At 48.1% G+C, this 20,552-nt stretch overlaps 1 protein-coding gene across 1 annotated transcript in view; it reads right to left on the bottom strand.

Annotated features, from left to right (window-relative positions):
• ITIH5 (inter-alpha-trypsin inhibitor heavy chain 5) overlaps positions 1-20,552 on the bottom strand; it is a 90,683-nt gene that overhangs the window by 8,543 nt on the left and 61,588 nt on the right. The window contains exons 8-12 of the mRNA XM_055427231.2: positions 12,003-12,171; positions 7,251-7,560; positions 5,863-6,428; positions 2,161-2,214; positions 82-198 (exon numbers count right to left, since the gene is read on the bottom strand). Coding sequence (XP_055283206.2) covers positions 82-198; positions 2,161-2,214; positions 5,863-6,428; positions 7,251-7,560; positions 12,003-12,171 — 1,216 coding nt within the window. The remainder of the gene's footprint in view (positions 1-81; positions 199-2,160; positions 2,215-5,862; positions 6,429-7,250; positions 7,561-12,002; positions 12,172-20,552) is intronic.

Genomic DNA, 20,552 nt, shown 5'->3' with positions numbered 1-20,552 from the left:
GTTGGGTAAAGTGCAAAGATTAGGATTTATTTATTTCTAGTCTGCAAGCGCAAGATCTTCTACTTTCTAGGCAGAACTCACCAGAGTCCGCGTGATCAGAGACCAGCCTCAGGATGTGCCCGGGTTCTCCATCAATGTTGAAACAGACGGTGAGGTTGCTCAAGGGGAAATCCACGACAAAGTGTGGGTCTCCATCCGCTGCCAGGCCAGGGCAAGAACGGGAGAGAAAAAGAAAGAAGAGACACTTATTGGGCACCTTCTCCATGTAAGCACTCTTTTCCTGGTTTTTCAATGGCACGTCCTCTGTGTCAACATGAGGAAGATGCCTGGGAGATGAAGAGATGCAGTGGTCACACAGGTAGCTTGTGGAAAGTAAATATTTGAATGCAGGTCCTCAAAATTCAGATCCAATGATCCTGTGATGACACTGCAGTCAACTGAGCTGCAGAGGTAAGCGGGGCCTCACCCTACCCCCCCACGACTACAGAGCCCACATTCTTCAATTTCCTATGTGGCTGCTCCTAACCCCTTCTGTCACGCTTAGACCAGCCTAGTTAAGTGATGTGGATGAGAACTTCCTGTCCTGCGACTGGAGAGCCACAGACCTAGAGGCGTTCCCAGCGCCAGTCGGACACAGCCCTTGCGTGCGTGGCAACGACTGAGCCCAGCTGAGAGCTGGGGACAAGTGAAGGACACAGAGGCGGCAGGAGGTCAGTCCACAATGACCGCGGCAATCCTCCTCTGGGGCCCACTGACATCACTGCTCTCAAAGTTCTGTCCGCAGATAAGACCACAGAGCTGGGCTGGCCCTGCTCCTCGCCTGGCCCCTCATTTTCACTCTGCTGAAGATGGATGGTCTTGCCTCTCACTGTACAGACAAAATATTTCCCGAGAGTCTACATCAGCTCTGTTTTCCCACACGGTTGGAGAGTTCGTTTTTCTCTATACACCAAACACACATGCTCCCAAATTCCCCTCTCCCTCATGTGTATGCGTACATGCATGCACAGGGCTGGTTTTCCTGTCTATGTACATATTCCCCCATTTGTATGTGGTGAGCGGTGGTGGACCAGGAGTTCGGTGTTTTCAAGCGATGAGCCAATTAAGGGTCTTGGAAGAACTGCTGAGAAACCCCTTCTGTCCCCAGCCTGACTCAGAGGGGCCTCTGGAAGAATCTGATTGATGTCACTGTAAATTGCCTCAAGCATCCAGTGAAGGACAACATAATAAAGACATACAAGGTACTTTAGTAGATGAAAAAGTGACAACCACTGACGATAAAAGTGCATATTTCTGGCACGTGGTGGGTACGCATGTAAGTATGTGACAGTTCTCTGAGAGCGACTTGTGCTCACACCATATCATTTGTACTCAAATCTTCCAAATTCCTTTACAAGGGAAGATGTTGCTTGCTCCAGAAAAAGAGAGGAGAGGTCTGGAAGTCTGGAAGTCTGGAAGTCATTACTCCACTCAGTATCCAAGAGGAAAGTTTTCTTGCATTCCATAACGCGTCTCCTACCCACTGGGGACGATGTGTTTCCTCTGCCCAGAGCTAATCTCCAGACTGTCGCTGGCTATGCAAACCTGCATGCCCAGTACGTCAGTGGCAAGGCAGTAAGGAAGGCTTACAAAGGCAGATGTGTACATTTGAAGAATAAAACCCAGTGCGTGGGTCATTATTCCATACAGATTTTTATTACAATCCCAGGAAGCTGGCCAAGGGAAATTTTATGGTATCGTTATCCGTTCTTCCCTTCTAAAGCCAAGGATTATGAAAATAATAAAATAATAATGTTTAAAAAGTGTGCACCCTGGCAGATAACTGTAACACCAGAAGCTGGAAGCGAGCATACTTCAGATCTCTAAAAACAAATGTCTTTTCAACTCAATCATGATGAACATGTGCCTCTGTCCAATCCACCCTTCTACCAGGGCTCCTGCTAGGGTCCTAAGGACTGTGTTATCTGTGGAGTTTATGTGATGGTGTAATGACAATTGGGGTTTTGAGAACTGCCCCTATGCTGCAGACTTGAGATAAATAAATATAGGTCCTCACATCTTGTTCTATGAGCTTATCTAACTGGCTTCAGGGAATTCCTGGTCATCTTAGCCCTAAATATCTCAATTCTCAATCACACACAAGTATATTCTTTCCTTTACCTGATGTTTTGGAGATTTTAATCCTTGGGTTGTATGGTTTCTTGACAGCAGGTCCTAGAGAGGAGAAAGAAGAGATCCACCACTGTTATTTATTTAAAGAGGGGGAGAAAAGTGAGAGGTATAGAGAGTTGAGATGAGTCAAATACAGCTTTCAGATACATTTGTGACCATTTAAAAACATTTGTTTTACAGGAGGAGCTTGGCCTCCCAACAGAAAGCATAAGGAGGGGTAACTATTTTATTCCTTTATAAATTAAATAATATTTTTCTTGCCTGTGATTTCTGTGTATATGATAGGAAAAAATGCAGAAAATATTCTATAGTTATGGAGGAGGGGGAAAGTAGAATTGTTTAATGGGGACAAAGTTTTAGATTTGCAAGATGAAAAAGTTCTGGAGATCTGTTTCACAATGATGTGCATATACTTGACACTGCTGAGCTGTACGCTTAGAAATGGTTACAGTGTAGAGGACAGACTGGTGGCTGCCAGGAGGGAGGGGGTTGGGGGAGGGCTGGTGGGAGGCTGGGGTTGGCAGATGTAAGCTTTTACAAATAAAATGGATAAACAGCAAGGCCCTACCCCATAGCAGAGAGAACCATATTCAGTATCCTATGACAAGCCAGAACAGAAAAGACTAAAAATAGAGAATGTATTTATGTACAACCGAATCACTTTGCTGTTCAGCAGAAACCAACACTGCATTGTACATCAACTACACTTCAATTTTAAAAAACAGTGGAAAAACAGTTATGATGGCAAATTTTACTTAACATGTTTTTGTGTAAAATAGCACTTTAAACAACCAGAAAGATACAAAAATGTAAAAGAAAAAGATATCATGGCAATCCAGGTCTAGAGCCATGAGTGTAAACACAATTCACAAAGCAGCAGCAAAAAAGAAATATTAAAAAATAACCCAAAAGTAAATTACTTTCTGTCAATAAAACAAAATTAATATCTTGTTTCAAGCTGTCTGTATTAACAAGATTATGCTCCTCTGATGCTTGTGCTTCACTGACTTTTGCACACAGAAAATGAAGATCACGGTATCTGAATGTTTTTAACTGCCCCCTTCTCTAACTGACCCCTCATCAGCATGACATGGACAGAGTCAGGTCAGCCACACGGGAGAAGTGACATCTCAGTCTGGATGCCTGCTTTGGGAGCCTTAAACTGTCACAGACACTCAAAAAATCTTAAAATTAAAAATTCATCGGCGCTTTAAACAAAAGGAGTAAATTGTCCTGAATACTAACTGATGCTTCAGGAGAATTTTATGTCTAATGAGCCTTTTGCTCAGTCGGTTGGTTATTCCCTCATCTGTGTTCTTGGCTCTCTGGGTCCAGGGTCATTTATGAGTTTGATGTCTCCTGAAGCTGTGGAAATTTGAGTTACTAACATCAAATCAAGATGTTACTCAAAAAAGCCATTTTCCCTGGACGTGGCACAGATCTTGTAGCGTGAACTCACAGTACCATGCAACTTACTTATTCTTCATCCTTTTCACCAGAATGAGTATTGTCCTAGTTTTGCCAAGACAAGCTCCACTCTTTCTAAAAACGCGCTGTAGCATTTTTTCACCTCTGCATCAGGGTCCACTTTTTGCTAAATTCCTAGTTCTGCACTCCTCATGGGAGAGGGTGTGTGACGTGTGCAGAACGCTCATTCTGTACTTAAGATGCTGCACATTAATCCTTGCAACAGCCCTTCAGGAAAGATACCACTATCTACATTTTACAGGTGAGAGAACAGAAGCTCAGGGAGGTTCAGAAACCCGCCCCAGGCCACAGCTGGCTAGGGGGAGCCTCGAGCTGAAACCGTCTGGATCCTGAGGTTGTGCTCCCCACCGTGATTCTCTCCAGGTGATCCTCAGAGTTTAGAATGTGAGGATCACGTGAGGCCCGGGTTCATGTCAGTTCCCTCACCTTAGGACATGTGAACCAGGCAGGAAGCTAATAAAAATGTCACATATGAAAAAGTGCTATTTTCCACAAGCAGAGATTCCTGAGAATATAACCTTTCGCTTTGGTTGAATTACTTTTCCTGCCCTTTCCCTGTTCTTTTCTTTTTTTTTGGCTGCACCTTAAGGCATGAGGGATCTTAGTTTCCTGCCCAGGGATTGAACCTGTGCCCTTCGCATTGGAAAGTGGATTCTTAATCACTGGAACACCAGGGAAGTCCCTCTTATTCTTGTTTCTACTATTTTCCCCTGAAAAAAAGCACTGGGACAGATAATAAAAAATTTCTGTTTCAACTCTGGATTCTCTTATATAGAAGAACTTAGTTTCTCCTATATAATTTAAATAATATCTATAATAAAATAAAATTTCATTAATTTTATTTTATTGTAAACAAAATCATTAAAATTTTAATGAAAACGTTAAAAGTAAATTCATAAAATATACAAGACACGGGCTATGACAAACCTAGACAGTGTATTAAAAAGCAGACATCACTCTGTTGAAAAAGGTCTGTATAGTCACAGCTATGGTTTTTCCAGTAGTCATGTATAGATGTGAGAGTTGGACAATAATGAAGGTTGAGCGCCAAAGAATTGATGCTTTCAAATTGTGGTGTTGGAGAAGATTCTTGAGAGTCCCCCGGAGAGCAAAGAGATCAAAACCGTCAATCCTAAAGGAAATCAGTCCTGAACATTCACTGGAAGGACTGATGCTGAAGCTCCAATACTTTGGCCACCTGATAACAAGAGCTGACTCATTGGAAAAGACCCTGATGCTGGGAAAGATTGAAGGCAGGAGAAGGAGGTGGCAGAGGATGATATGATTGGATGGCATCATCGGCTCAATGAACATGAGTTTGGGCAAACTCTGGGAGATAGTGAAGGACAGGGAAGCCTGGTGTGCTGCCGTCCACGGGCTCAGAAAGAGTTGGGCACAACTGAGTGACTGAACAACACACTACAATATACAGTAAAATTTCACTTTATTTTACCTATAAAATTTTATCATATAAATTTTATTTTTATCCATATAAAATCAAGCATACATGACATAACTGAAGTATTTAAAAATATAGAAAGGTGGGCTTCCCTGGTGGTCCAGTGGATAAAAATTTGACTTGAAACGCAGGGGAAACTGGTTTGAGCCCTGGTCGGGAAGGATCCCACATGCCACCGAGCAACTAAGCTCGTGTGCCATGACTACTGAGCCTGTGCTCCAGAGCCCAGGAGCCGCTACTACTGAGCCCACGTGCAGCAAGTACTGAGGCCTGTGTGCCCTAGAGCCTGTGCTCCACAACAAGAGAAACCACTGCAAACAAGCCTGCATGCCACGACCAGAGAGTAGCCCCCACGCTCCCCAACTAGAGGAAACCCACGCGCAGCAGTGAAGACCCACCACAGCTCAAAACATAAAATAAACAAATCTTTAAAAAATACATAGAAAGGCACTTAAAAATGAATATTTGTTTACTTGTCTGTTCATCCCTGTGGGTGGTGGTAGGCACTCAATATTGATGATTTATCGATAGACTGACTTTACCTTCTTTAACTTCTCTAGAGCGATCCACGGTTTATAATAACAATACAAACACAAGCTAACCCACCGTTGGCTAGGAGCTGCAGGAATAGAACAGTGTTTATAAAAATCATGATACAAGAAAATAAAAGAGATGACCTTGGCCTGAAAAAGCAGCTGGAAAGGGCCATGCGGGTCCCCACACTGAAACTCCTATGTGCTCACCTGGCTGCAGGTGCGTGCCCCGCAGGCTCTGCATCACGGTTTCGGGTCCAGTGGCCGGGGACGTGCTGGACATGCCATAGGCGGCTTCTGGGGTCTCTGTCCGCGGTGCTGACTTCAGCGTCATGGATGTGAAAGGGGTGAGGAAGCGGTGGTTCATGGCCAGAGCCTGGGCCTCCTGCCTCAGCCGCTCCCTTTCTGGCTCCTCGATGCTCTGCAGCCAGGCACTCAGCAGCTCCTTCAGGGTCAGGTAGCTCCAGAGACGTTCCAGGTGGTTGGGCTCCTCCTGGCCGCGCCCTCTGGGCCTGGAGCTCTGCGGGACGTCGATCCCCACCTTCCGGGGCTCCACGGGCACGTCCTTCTTGAGCACCACAAACTTCTTACTGTTGCTGGCCGTGACCTCCACGTGCAGCCGGTCCATTGCCCTGTCCACCAGCTTCCCCGCGATGACGATCTCCGAGCCGTTGAAGTAGTTGGGGAACAGGGTCCTAGTGGCACGCTCCACCAAGCCGGGAGGATAATCCACGCGGATGTCAGAGAGGAGCGGGGTCCTGATCTCATCGTAGAACCTGGAGAGGAGGAATGGAGAGGGAGAATCAGGGCCTGCCTGGGCGGCAAGCAGGATGCGGCTTAGAGGAAACCGTGGACTGTTGGGGAGGCAGTGATGATCTTAGAAGCAGCCAAGTCCAACATCCCACCCAGAACATCTCAGACAAGAGGCCGTGCAACAGAGGCTTGAATACCACTGGTGACAGGGAACTCACTACCCCACAAGCTCCCTCGTCTCTTGCCCACTGTTCTGAGGAGGACCAGGGAGCTCCTGGCAGTAAATCATGATTTTCCTTCCTGCAAGTTCCACCCACTGGTCTCAGTTTTACTTCTGGAGTAACATAGCGTGAATGAGGGTAATCCACCTTCAGTATTTAGATGCTGGAAGACACTCACCTTCAGATGGGTACAGGCACTGCTGCATATCCCGTGAATATGCATACTCCCTCTTACCTAGCCTAATCCATCTTGACAAGGCTTCACAGAATATAATTTCAAGGATCCCTAACAGTCCTGCCAATATTTGATGTGGTTTTTCTTGTTAAATTCTATTATCCGGCCAGAATCCTCCTGTCACAGGTGAGAAGGCTGAGCCACAGAGGGTCTTAAGGCCTCAAGTCACAAGGAAAGGCCAGAAAGTGAACCCAGATGCACAGAGACGCTGCCCATCAACGCACTGCTGATCAGACTCAGGGTCCAGCCTCACGTCCAGGCCTCCCGCCTAGCCTGCCCTTCCCACCGCAAGGACACAGGCAGACTTGGGGTCCAGCCTCACGTCCAGGCCTCCCGCCGAGCCCACCCCTGCCCTCCCCTTGCCCTGAGGACACAGGCAGACCACGGACCCGATGAGCTGGGCACGGGCGTCGTGGTCTTCGTGGACACGCCGTGTGAGCCCACAGTTCTCCAGGGACAGCTTCTCCAGCAGCTTGAAGTCCACATCAGCCCCGATGCCCACGGTGAAGATGCAGACCCGGCCCCGGGCGGCCTCCCGGGTGTTGTTGAGGATCTTGAGGGTGTGGGTCTCCCCGACGGTGGGCTTCCCGTCCGTCAGGAAGACCACAAGGGACACGCTGCGGTCCTCAATGTCGTTGTGGGCCACGTAGTCGTTGAGCAGCTGGATGCCCCTCTGCAGGGCCCCGTTGATGTCCGTGCCTGCGGGACACAGAGCACGATGCTGGAGGCTGGCTGCCTCCCTCACCTGGACACGTCTTCGCACCCCTCCCATGCACCTGCAGGAGTAACAGGTGGGGAGAGTAGCCCCCTGCACTCACTCCAGGCCACACGGGTGGCCGAGAAACTCCGCAGATGCACAGGAATGGCACACTTATATAACTTTGTCCTGAAGGTGTCTGATGGCCTTCCCCGGTGGCTCAGTGGGTAAAGAATCCGCCTGTACACTCTTTACAATAGCTGGGACACAGAAGCAACCTAGATGTCCATCGGCAGACAAATGGATAAGAAGGCTGTGGTACATATACACAGTGGAGTATTACTCAGCAATTAAAAAGAATGCATTTGAATCAGTTCTAATGAGGTGGATGAAACTGGAGCCTATTATACAGAGTGAAGTAAGACAGAAAGAAAAACACCAATACAGTACATTAATGCATATATATGGAATTTAGAAAGATGGTAATGATGACCCTAGATGCGAGACAGCAAAAGAGACACTGATGTAAAGAACAGACTTTTGGACTCTGTGGGAGAGGGCAAGGGTGGAATGATTTGAGAGACTGGCATTGAAGCATGTATGTTACCATATATGAAACAGATTGCCAGTCCAGGTTCGATCCATGAGGCAGGGGGCCCAGGGCCGGTGCACTGTGATGACCCTGAGGGATAGGATGGGGTGGGAGGTGGGAGGGGGGTTCAGGATGGGGAACACATGTACACCCATGGCTGATTCATGTCAGTGTATGGCAAAAGCCACTACAATATTGTAAAGTAATTAGCCTCCAATTAAAATAAATAAACTTTTTCAAAAAAGAATCTGCCTGCAATGCAGGAGACATGGGTTCGATTCCTGGGTCAGAAAGATCCCCTAAAGGAGGAAATGGCAACCCACTCCAGTATTCTTGGCTGGAGAACTCCATGGACAGAGGAGCCTGGCGGGCTGCAGTCCACGGGGTCACAAAGAGTCGGACACGACTGAGCGACTGAGCACACGTGAGGGTCTGACGGTGCCCAGCTCAGGAGTCTCCACTCCCTGAGCCTGACCCATCTGCACCTCTTTCGGAGAATCGCTTTGGAAAGGGCAGGAGGGTGCTGAGTGCAGGGACTTGGAGAAAGAACGCACCCCAGAGGGAAGGAAGTAGTGTGTGTGGAGGTGGGAATGTAGAGACCTTTTTGGGAATGTTACCTGTGGCCTGGGGCTGGAGGACGAGGATTAGAGGACTCACTCATTATTTTTTTTTATTGCTGGCATCGCCTTTCCGGCTTCCTGCCTCTTCAGGGTCTCCCCTGCTCATAAGGACCCCACCAAGCGAAGGCTGTCCAGTTTACACCTCCCGCCGCCCCTGCCATTTCTAATTCAGACACGCTTCTCACTAGCACCTCTGATTAAAGTCAGGGGACAGTGTCTGCTGCAGTGCTGGATAGATATTTCGCTTGGGGTAAGGCGAGATGGATGGCAGGTGGAAGTTAAATCTACCAACTAACACAAGGCTTCTAGTTGCTAAGAGTTTCATTCAACTCTGCTGCAGCTGCTCTACCATTGCCAAGAAAAGCCAAGAGTTCTGACAGCAGCCGTGAACACTTATTTCCTTTTTCTGACCCCAGTGGTTATTTTATTAAGTGGCCTTATTGACAGACCAAATATTTCGCTCATTTTAAGTACACAGTTAATGATTTTTAGTAAATGTATAAAGTTGTGTACCCATCACCACCATCCTGCCACCTGACTGGCGTGCTTTTTAATCTCCCTGCAAAATCTACCATATTTGATTGAACCAGAAAATTTCCCCCATTGCTTCACATCCTGCAGAATTTCTGGCTGAAAATATAGATGTCTGTGACTGTGCAAGCACATTGCTCATTCATTCTAAGGTGCACACATGGTCCACACGTAAGGGAAACTTACAGCTGAGACAGCATGCAGCACTTCTCTGGGTTCGCCCGCTTGCCTCTCCAAATGCCTCGCCTAGCTTCACGTTGCCTCTGAAGGTGTGGACATGGACCAGAAGGCAGGTGTTTATTTCCTCTTTGATCCAGAACTTAAGCGATGATGCCAAATCTCTCACTGCACTTTAAAGCCAAGGATAGCCCCAGGCAAAGGATGTGCTTAGCTTTTCTCACGCCAGGCACAGCAGGGCTTGGCACCGAACCTCTGTTAAGTTGAGGCATCTTCTGCACACTTAACAGCGGGGGTGGGTAGCGGGGGCTGGGACTTCCCTGGTGGTCCAGAGGCTGAGACTCCAGGCTCCCAAGGCAGGAGGCCTGCTTTAATCTCTGGTCAGCGAACTAGATCCCACATGCCAACAAGAAGAGTTGGCATACCACAACTACAAGATGCCTCATGATGCAAGTAAGTCCTGGTGCAGCCAAATAAATACAAAAAATGCAAAAACAACGGGAGGGGCCTCTCTCCCCAGGGAGAGTTCACATGGCGCCTCCCCAACCATTCCACTGAGAGCTCTCCCAGGGATATTAAAGGACCACAGTGCACCAGCAGGAGGGACTATCTGGGTGAAAATGGCCGTGTGTGTGTGTGTGCTTAGTCGCTCAGTTGTGTCTGACACTTTGCAAAACCTGCCGGACCGTCCATGGGGATTCTCCAGGCAAGAATGCTGGAGTGGGTTGCCATGCCCTCCTCGGGGGGATCTTCCCGACCCAGGGATCGAACCCAGGTCTCCCACATTGCAGGAGGATCCTTTACCAGCTGAGCTACCAGGGAAGCCCAAAAATGGCCATATCTGACAGCTAGAGAAGACTTCCTGTGTGCGGCCACTGTTCTAAGTACTTTAAATATTTTAACTCATCCTAAAAACAAGTCCATTATATCCTCATTTTACAGACGAAGAAAAGGAGGTAGAGAGAGGTTAATGCCTCATAGCTGGTGGAGCTGGATTCAGATCCAGACAGTCTGGCTTCGGAATCCATGCTCATCTCCTGATGAGGAGAGGAGATTAATTATCTGTTCATCTGCAGAGGCTGGGTCAATGAAGTGCTGAGACCAAAAAAAGGAAACCAGTGTGGTTTCTAAGGTTTAGATTCCAAAAGGGCACAACATGCATTAACTGTTTTCTAAAGCTTTATCCTGCTCCCCACCCACACACACATAGCATTCTAATAATAAGCAGCATCTTTAAAATAAACTCATGTTAATGCATATTCTTTAAGTAGATACTGTATGTCAGGAGCTATGCCAAGTTGCTGTTGCTCAGTCACTAAGTCGTGTCCAGCTCTTTGCAATCCCATGGACTGCAGCACACCAGGCCTCCCTGTCCTTCACCATCTCCTGAAGTTTGCTCAAACTCATGTCCTTTGAGTCAGTGATGCCATCCACCATATGATCCTATTGTCCCCTTCTCCTCCCACCTTCAATCTTTCCCAGCATCGGGGTCTTTTCCAATGAGTTGGCTCCAGGAACTGCAGGCTAAACAAAGATGAAGGGAAGTCTCTTTCCTCAGAGACTTCCCAACTTCCTTCCAAGGATCATCACTAAAATATTAACTCTAAACTTTCATTTCTCGCTTCAACCAGTAAAACAATTCCTAGATCACACTGTTGTGGAAACTGGTAGAAATCCCATTGTATCCATAAAGCAAAATTCCATTCACACAAGATCAAGTTCTAAACAAAGTTCATTTGGGAAACCAGAGCTTTGCCTTGGATGGAAAATAACCAACTATGAGTGATGAGAAACTCAGACGGAAGAGGGTGGACAGAGCTGGGTGTTTTCTGTCTCCAGCTCTCGAAAGCAGAATCACCTGAATCCCCCAGGAGACAGCGTCTCTACGGGCCTTTAGGAAGGATGGTAAAGGTCCAGTCAACATGCCAATACTGAGCTTCCGCCAGGCGCCCACTGTCCTCAGGATGAGGTGACAGCGGGAGTAAGATCTGGGTCCAGGGTTGACGGCACAGACAGCCAGCACAGTTGGTAACACACTGTCCTGAGTCTCAGATCATCCCAGAGCTCTTTCTGGCCTTTCCCCTCACCTGCGTCCTTACCTAGGCACCATCCCCCGGCGAGGGTGCAAAGGCTCCGGCACCTTTCTACCTAGAGCTTTTCCCAGGCCACCTGTAGTCCAGGAGGACTAACAGCTCGGGGGGGCGGCTCCATCTGCTGCCTTAAGGTTCTCACACTCAAACACACAAAACACTGAATCATCCACTTGGCTTTCATCCCTGGCCCCGAAAATCGCTTTACAAAAAGAGCTGCATTGTTTGGGATCCGTGAGATAAACCAGGAAAGGCTCCAAAACCTATCAGGTATTTCCCCTGTAACTTATTTGACCATCTTAGTTCAGTGCCCAGAAAAGAAGCAGCAAGCTCCTGGGGAAAGTGCTCACCTGTTATCTCCTCTCTGGTGATCAGCGTCAACTTTCAAATACCTGTATCGCGTCTCAGCAAACAGGCAAAGAGGACGTGCTTACCTCCGCTCGGTGACATGTGATGGATGTAGACTTTGCCGTCTCTGATGCTGTCAGGAGTAACCGACACCAAACGGTCCTTCCACACTTTAATCCGGTTGGAAAACCCAACGATATTGAAATGGTCCTGGGGCCGCAGGTCATGCAGAATCGTGAAAAGGGCATCCTTGGTCTAGGCAAACACAAAAGCAAGTCCAGTCGTGTCCTATCACATGAGTCTACACATCCCCCTGGCTTGGAAACTGCACGCTGGGACCAATCCCAGGGTTATAATGAAGTGCCTGCTCTGTAAAGGGACTTGGATAAATGTCAAGGAACTTTATCACCTGGCCAGGAAAAAAAAAATGGCTCAGTGGGAAAGAATTTGCTTGCAATGCAGGAGACTTGAGTTTGACCCCTGGATCGGGAAGATCCCCTGGAGGAAGCAATGGCAACCCACTCCAGTATTCTTGCCTGGAGAATCCCATGGACAGAGGAGCCTGGCGGGCTACGATTCACTGGGTCACAAATGAGTCGGACAAGACTGAGCAACTAAACAACATGTTACAGCTTTATATAAAGCACAAATGTTTTCCACGTATGAAATGTCCTGTATGCTCCAATCCACATACATCAAGCCCGAAGCCTCTGGAACTTCACGACTGCTGTTCTCGAGACCTGGAGTGTTCTTCCCCGCGGCCTTATGCCCCTGTTTCATCTGACAAGTCCTTAGTCATTCTGCAAAACCCAGCTAATGTGCTACATTCTGTATTTGAAACATTTTCTAGCTCCTCCAAAGAGAGAGGGCCTTCTCTCCTCTAGGCCAGCACTGCCCTCAACGTACTTACAGAGGAACGTGCCTCACCCGTCACGACTGCAGTCTGCTCCACGTCTCTTTCCCTTCCTCCAGTGAAGGTAGGTTCCATCTTTTTTTTTTTTTTTTTGGCTGTGCTGGGTCTTTGTTGTGGCACTGGGGCTTCTCTAGTTAAGGAGCAAAGACCTGGTTTCCCTGAAGCACGTGGGATCCTAATTCCCTGAACAGGGATTGAACATGCGCCCCCCTGCGTTGGCAGGCGGACTCTTAGCCACGGGGCCGCCAGGGACCTCCCTCCATCTGTCTTCTTATCACCCAGAGCGGAGAACTCCTGACACACGCTAGAGAGAAGTGAAGGGATGGAAGGACACAAGGACGGATGACAGGACGGGCGCGGACCAAGACCAGCACTTGGAGGATGACGCGCCGCGGCGGAGCGGCGTAGGAAGGCGCTACAGGGGCGAGGGCCCCGAGGATGCGGCGCGGAGGACCTGGGTAACGTGAGAAACGGGGGGACAGCCCGGAAGGAAGCCGGTCATATGTCACCACGCGGAACACAGGTCGCCAGCGGGAACTTGCCGTATCCAACACAGGGAGCCCCCAGCCGGTCCCCCGGGACCACCGAGAGGGGCGGGATGGGGTGGGAGGTAGGCTCGAGAGGGAGGGGACATGCCTCTGGCCGATCCATGTGGATGCACAGCCGAAACCATCACAATATCGCAATCACCCTCCAATTAAAAACAAAATAAAATTTAAATAAATACTTAAAAAACATTACACTGTACACCTTAAACTTACCACGCTGTATATCAACTGTTCCTCACTACAACTCGGGGGAAATCAAGTGACAAACAAAAAACAAAAAACAACAGCCCCTTCTCCGAGATCCTCTTTCACGTGACACACACACACCTCTTCTGGCACTCATGACATGGCAGTGTTGTTATTTCTTCCAGGACCTCTGCATCTGCCGTTCCCTGTGACGGATGCTCTGTCCCACAGTCGGCATGCCCGCTGCCCCTACTCGTCCTTCGGTTCTGGGTTCACTCGCTCCTCTGTCCTTTCGAGCCAGCACCCTGGCCCCCGGCTTCGCAGCGTCGATAGAGAGAATGTGATGACATATTTGCGCATTTGCTGAATGGTCCAACTCAGCCCCACGTCTCCGTATGCAGGAGGTTTTCCTGCTCCATCACGCTTGGGTCATACCCGGCAGAGCCTGCCAGCATGGCGGGTTCTTGGTGCAGGCTTGCAGAGAAAAGTGAGTGCTGGGAAGACTCTCCACCTGTGACACCAGACTCCTCAAAACAGCAGTCCCCCTGTTTCCTCCCTGCCCTCCCAACACAACAGTTGGCACATTGTGGGCTGTCAGTAAATAGCTGCTGATTGAGTAATTGAGAGACAGAGAGGGAGGGAGAATTCTACTGAGTGGTTACAAAGGAAGGAGGAGAGATATAGCCCCCATCTTTGAGAAGCTAAGACAGAACATGGAGAAGGGTGATGTGCAGGAAACGCGGCTGAATGATGGACAGCATGAAAGCAAGAATGAGTGGATCAGATCGTGACAATAAACAGATGCGGGTGGAGGGCCCTGAGCGCGCCGCTGGCGGAACTCCGGGAAGCTGGCCCCACCTTGACCCCTCACCCTTCCACCGGCTCAGAGCCAACACGGCCCCAGCATGAGCAAAGACGGGCTCAGCATCGCTCTCCATCCGAGAGGCTGGACCTCTGGGAAGCCTGAAGGTCCACAGCTGGGCGGTGACACACAGGCCCGGCAAGCCAAGGCAGTCCCTGGGACAGTATAGTCGGGGGCCCGCTGCTAAGGCATTCACTTGGACACGTTCCCGCTGTTGGGGTTCAGAGCTGGCAGGGCCCCCCAGGGTGCGGGCTGGGGCCTGGGGAATCTCCTCAGAAGGCTGCTGTTTGCTTAGCGGCTGGCATCCCTAAGGATCCTTAAATAGCGAGCTCAAGCCCTCGAGAGGGGCTGGCCTGGCTTCTTGGCTGCTGTTTTTCCCCATCATAAAGGATTCGCTGCTTTAGAAGCAGTCCTTCAAGTCTCTCCACCCTCCTCCCCTGAGCTCAGCAATGAAGAGCTTCTGATGACCTTGTAAGGCCACAGCTCGGACTTGTCCTCAGGAGCACTGGGGCAGGCAGACCCACGGGCTCCCGGGAGTTCCAATTCCAGTTGCCTCGGGGCCTTTGTGCTGGTCTCCAGGTCCTTATTCCAAGGGGCGGGGGCAGATGCTGCCTGGAGCCACCACCACCCATTAACCCTTCCTGAGCTCCGACCGGCTCGTGGTCTGGGGAGCTCTGCGTTCTGCAGAAGGCTGAACAGGCAGGAGCAAGGCGAATGCCCAGATAGAAGGGGGACTGTGAGGTGGCTTCAGCTGCTGCTTCTGCACCCTGCAGTTATATGCTGAAGACAGGCAGAAACCTGGGCAGGCTTTTCCCAAGAGTACGCCCTAGAGACCAAGGTAAGCACATTCTAGAAAGATCAGAGGAAGCCCAGAAAGACTAGAATGGACGGTGCAAGCTGGTTCAAAGGCCTGAGCTACCCTGGAGGCACTGACTGGTCATATCCACTCCGTGGCGATCCCAAAGGGCACCCAGCAAACACAAGCCTCTACACGTCACCAGAAGGGCTCCTTACGATGTTCCAAGCTGTGTCTGGACTGAAGGAAGATACAAAAGATACACCAATACAAAGGAGAGAGGCAAAGGAAATACTTCTCATTGTTCAGACAGTAAAGAAGCTCCCTGGCCTGCAGGAAGCGTTCAGACAAGACCCCCTTTAATCTGAGCCTCGCGGAAACAGAGACTAGGGATGACTGGCTCCTTGAAACAGTTCCGCAGAGAGGAATCCTGCTCGCAGGTACTTCCCTTGGGTTTGAAAGGAGGGGGGAAAGTATTTCCTCTGAAAACAATGTCTTAGAAGTTAATTCCAGCTCTGCCTCTGGTTTATTATTAAGTAAGCCTTTTCATCTCTGTCCACTTAAGTTCTTTCAGGAGCAAGGAGAATGTAAATAAATAAAGAGGAGCTCTCGGTTTCAGATTCTCTGTTCATCAGTGTGGCTGGCGATGGTCCCTCTTGGTCTAGTGGGTCTTCAGGAAAAGGGAACTGTGCAACCTTCCCTGGCGGTGTCTGTCAGGGGAGGGGCAGGGCTGGGCCCCTGGAGGTGCAGCCCCTTTTACACCACTTACTGTCTCCTTGTTAGGGCTGCTCCCAGGGTGGGGAGTTTCTGGGAACTGCTCTGTCTAGAGGGCTTAGAGCCCCTCTGTTAAGCCAGCCTAGAGACAAGATGGACCTTCCTTTCCCTTCCCTGCAAAACTGAGCCTGAGCAGCTGCAGGCTCTTGGCTCAGCCCTCGAGGGGGTGAGTGTTCCAACTACACACGTTTTGAACCACTCACTCTGAGACATTCCCCAAGGAGAGAAGACCCTTAGGGGACCCATCAGTGGAGCCCATGGAAAACCCAGCTGCCCACCCACTCCATCAGGGTACCCGCTGACTCTCCTCAAATCTTTCTGTGTCCCTGCCGAACCACCCGCACCAGGAACCAAGTCTGACACAAAAGGTTTTTGTACCAGCCCTGGGGTGGTTACAAGTCCATGACATCATAGAGGAAGTCTAAGGTCAAGGGTCTTAGACACCAGACATGCCAAGCTTTCAGCAGAACGGCCCTGCTGTGCTCCGAAGCAGTCCTCTCGCTCGCCCCATTCTAAAATGTTTGCTGAGGAGCTGACATTTTCCCTTTCCACACATTCCTTCTGGATGAACCCAAGAGAAAATCCTCTGTGAGTCTTCTCATCAAAACAAAAGAAAGCTAAGAACTTCTAAAAGTCTGGCTCGAGCCACGACAGAGAATTGTGCTCAACAGAGAAGTACCCTAGAATGCCCTAAGTTTCTGAGAGGTAATACTGGGAAGTGGAATACACCCATCATCAACTGGACACAAATGGGCCTTCTCCCTTCGCAGGTGGAGACAAGGGACCAGGGCGGGGTCTGGAAAGAGGTGTGGGACTGTCCTCCTGTGCGGTGCAGTCCCTCTTGCGGCCAGCAGGGGGAGAGCGCCATCCCCAGGACTGGCGATGGAGTCCCGCTACTGGAAGGACAGACAAAAACAGTCTGTGATCCCTTCAAAGTTTGCAACGTCAGGTTCTCCTTGCAACCTCAAATTACCTGTCTAAGTTGGCACTGAGTAAGAATGAAGATGTCCAGCATCTCGGCCTCTCTGTGCGCCCTCCATAGACATCCACCCAAGTCACCCTGCAGTCACCGTCACGGCTAAAACCACAGCAGCCATGCTGAGACAGCCGGTTGCGGCCGGGCCCTGGGCACCGATGATGCTTCAGTGGGAGTATTCCAAGACCGTGGCATTTCAAGGTCACAAACATGGATTCCATAAAAGGAAGCACAACCGTACTTGGACACGCTACAGGCCTTTCAATGGTTTGAAGTTTTTTGAAATCATATCCAGACTGACCCGCCAAGTGATTTTTTTTAAATCCCATCTTTACCAGCAAGGCAATAAACTGAGTGAGAAAGACCATTTCTCCATAATGTATTCGTGTCTATATCATTGTTATGTTTTCCAGAAAAATCTAGCAACAAATTGGTTTCAAAGAAGAACCTCAAACATTAAAAAATATCACCCTACTGATGATGATGGGCTTCCCTGGTGGCTCAGAGGTTAAAGCATCTGCCTCCAATGCGGGAGACCCAGGTTCGATCCCTGGGTTGGGAAGATCCCCTGGAGAAGGAAATGGTAACCCACTCCAGTATTCTTGCCTGGAGAATCCCATGGACGGAGAAGCCTGGTAGGCTACAGTCCATGGGGTCGCAAAGAGTTGGACATGACTGAGCGACTGAACGGAACAGAATGGAACTGATGACAAAGTAAGCACAGTTCAAGAGGTTATACAGACTCATAAAGGAAAACATTGAATGCACAAAGCATGACGCCCTACTGTCACCTGTGTCATAAATGACTCTCAAAGTGAAACACATTATATAATTTATATTAAAAATAAAAAATGAAAACTGTACTACAAGAAACATAAAACATCAAAAGGTGTCTATGTCTAATACAAAGAACTGGTTGAAAAAAACAAAAACTATTTTTCTACTGACCAAAGTGTTCTTTTCAGAGAAAGAGCAGAAATTCAGAAGCTTTCTTTACACCATTAGAAAATTGGGGCTAGAAGTTATCAGATCTTCCAATATTTTAAAACAGTTTGAGTGTACCCTTATGGAAGAAAGCGAAGAAGAACTAAAGAGCCTCTTGATGAAAGTGAAAGAGGAGAGTGAAAAAGCTGACTTAAAACTCAACATTCAGAAAACCAAGTTCATGGCATCCTGTCCCATCACTTCGTGGCAAATAAATGGGGAAAGAATGGAAACAGTAACAGATTTTATTTTGGGGGGCTCCAAAATCACTGTAGATTGTGACTGCAGCCATGAAATTAAAAGACACTTGCTTCATGAAAGAAAAGCTATGACCAACCTAGACAGCATATTAAAAAGCAGAGGCAATACTTTGCCAACAAAGGTCCATCTAGTCAAAGCTATGGTTTTTCCAGTAGTCATGTACGGATGTCAGAGTTGGACTATAAAGAAAGCTGAGCGCTGAAGAATTGATGCTTTTGAACTGTGGTGTTGGAGAAGACTCTTGAGAATCCCTTGGACGACAAGGATATCAAACCAGTCCATCCTAAAGGAAATCAGTCCTGAATATTCATTGAAAGGACTGATGCTAAAGCTGAAACTCCTATACTTTGGCCACCTGGTTCGAAGAACTGACTCCTTAGAAAAGACCCTGATGCTGGGAAAGATTGAAGATGGGAGAAGGGGAAGACAGAGGATGAGTTGGTTGGATTGTTGGATGTCCACCGACTCGATGGACATGAGTTTGAGCAGGCTCCGGGAGCTGGTGATGGTCAGGGAAACCTGGAGTGCTGCAGTCCACGGGGTTGCAAAGAGTTGGACACAACTGAGCGACTGAACTGAACTGAACCGTGCGTGTGTGTGCTAAGTTGCTTCAGTTGTATCCAACTCTTTCCGATCCCATGGACTGTAACCCACCAGGCTCCTCTGTCCATGGGATTCTTCAGGCAAGAATATTGGAGTGGGTTGCCATGCCCTTCTCCAGGGGATCTTTCTGACCCAGGGATCGAACCTGTGTTTCTTACATCTTCTGCATTTGCAGGAGGGTTATTTACCACTAGTGCCACCTGGTAAGCCCTAAAACAGTTTAGTAAATACTAAACATTAACTTGAAATTTCACCTAGAAGGAAATAGAAAGTAATAGTATTTCTTAGGTCTCTACCCTGTTCACACTATCATGAAGAGCATTATTTTTGAAATTAAACAAAATCATAGGGCTCCTGTATTTTAAAATACATTATTATAAGCTATTAAAATTTCATTTATTGTTTGAATTCTAATTTCATATGCTCCTTCAATGCAGTACTGTGCTAGATTATAACTCTAGTTCTGATCACCCAATCTGTGCAAAAATATTATTAAATGGGTGCTTCTTCATAGCGAGAGAAAAGCACTGTTCTAGTACAAATTCAGATCTAAATGCAAGTATTGGGACTTTCCTGGCAGTGCAGTGGTTAAGACTCTGCACTTCCATTGCCTAGGGCTCAGGTTCTATCCCTGGTCAGGGAACTAGGATCCCACATGCTGCGTAGAAAGTCCAAAATAAATAAAATACTGTAGATTTCAGTGGCACACACAAAAATGCCAGTATTACTTTAGGACTGGTTCCAAAAGAGAATTTCTAATGAAATTCTGGCTAAATAAAAAAAGTCTGAATATATTTAGACATTAGAGCATCTTTTGCAATATAAACATCACTATATTTATTAGTCTCTGTGTTTGGATTAATGTTATTCTAACTTGAGAAGCAGGAAGCAACAGTTAGAACTGTACATGGAACAACAGACTGGTTTCAAATAGGAAAAGGAGTACGTCAAGGTTGTATATTGTCACCCTGCTTATTTAACTTATATGCAGAGTACATCATGAGGAACGCTGGTCTGGAAGAAGCACAAGCTGGAATCAAGATTGCCGGGAGAAATATCAATAACCTCAGATATGCAAATGACACCACCCTTATGGCAGAAAGTGAAGAGGAACTCAAAGGCCTCTTGATGAAAGTGAAAGAGGAGAGTGAAAAGGTTGACTTGAAGCTCAACATTCAGAAAACTAAGATCATGGCATCTGGTCCCATCACTTCATGGGAAATAGATGGGGAAACAGTGGAAACAGTGTCAGACTTTATTTTGGGGGGCTCCAAAATCACTGCAGATGCTGATTGCAGCCAGGAAATTAAAAGACGCTTGCTCCTTGGAAGGAAAGTTATGACCAACCTAGTTAGCATATTAAAAAGCAGAGACATTACTTTGCCAACCAAGGTCCGTCTATTCAAGGCTATGGTTTTTCCCGTGGTCATGTATGGATGTGAGAGTTGGACTGTGAAGAAAGCTGATCGCCGAAGAATTGATGCTTTTGAACTGTGGTCCTGGAGAAGACTCTTGAGAGTCCCTTGGACTGCAAGGAAATCCAACCAGTCTATTCTAAAGGAGATCAGTCCTGGGTGTTCATTGGAAGGACTTATGCTGAAGCTGAAACTCCAATACTTTGGCCGCCTCATGTGACGAGTTGACTCACTGGAAAAGAGTCTGATGCTGGGAGGGATTGGGGGTAGGAGGAGACAGGGATGGCAGAGAATGAGATGCCTGGATGGCATCACTGA

Source organism: Moschus berezovskii, chromosome 15, assembly GCF_049115385.1.
Source record: "Moschus berezovskii isolate FMDL1 chromosome 15, NW_MosBer_1.0, whole genome shotgun sequence".
Lineage (NCBI taxonomy): Eukaryota > Metazoa > Chordata > Mammalia > Artiodactyla > Moschidae > Moschus > Moschus berezovskii.
This window is presented reverse-complemented; position numbering and strand designations above follow the sequence as displayed.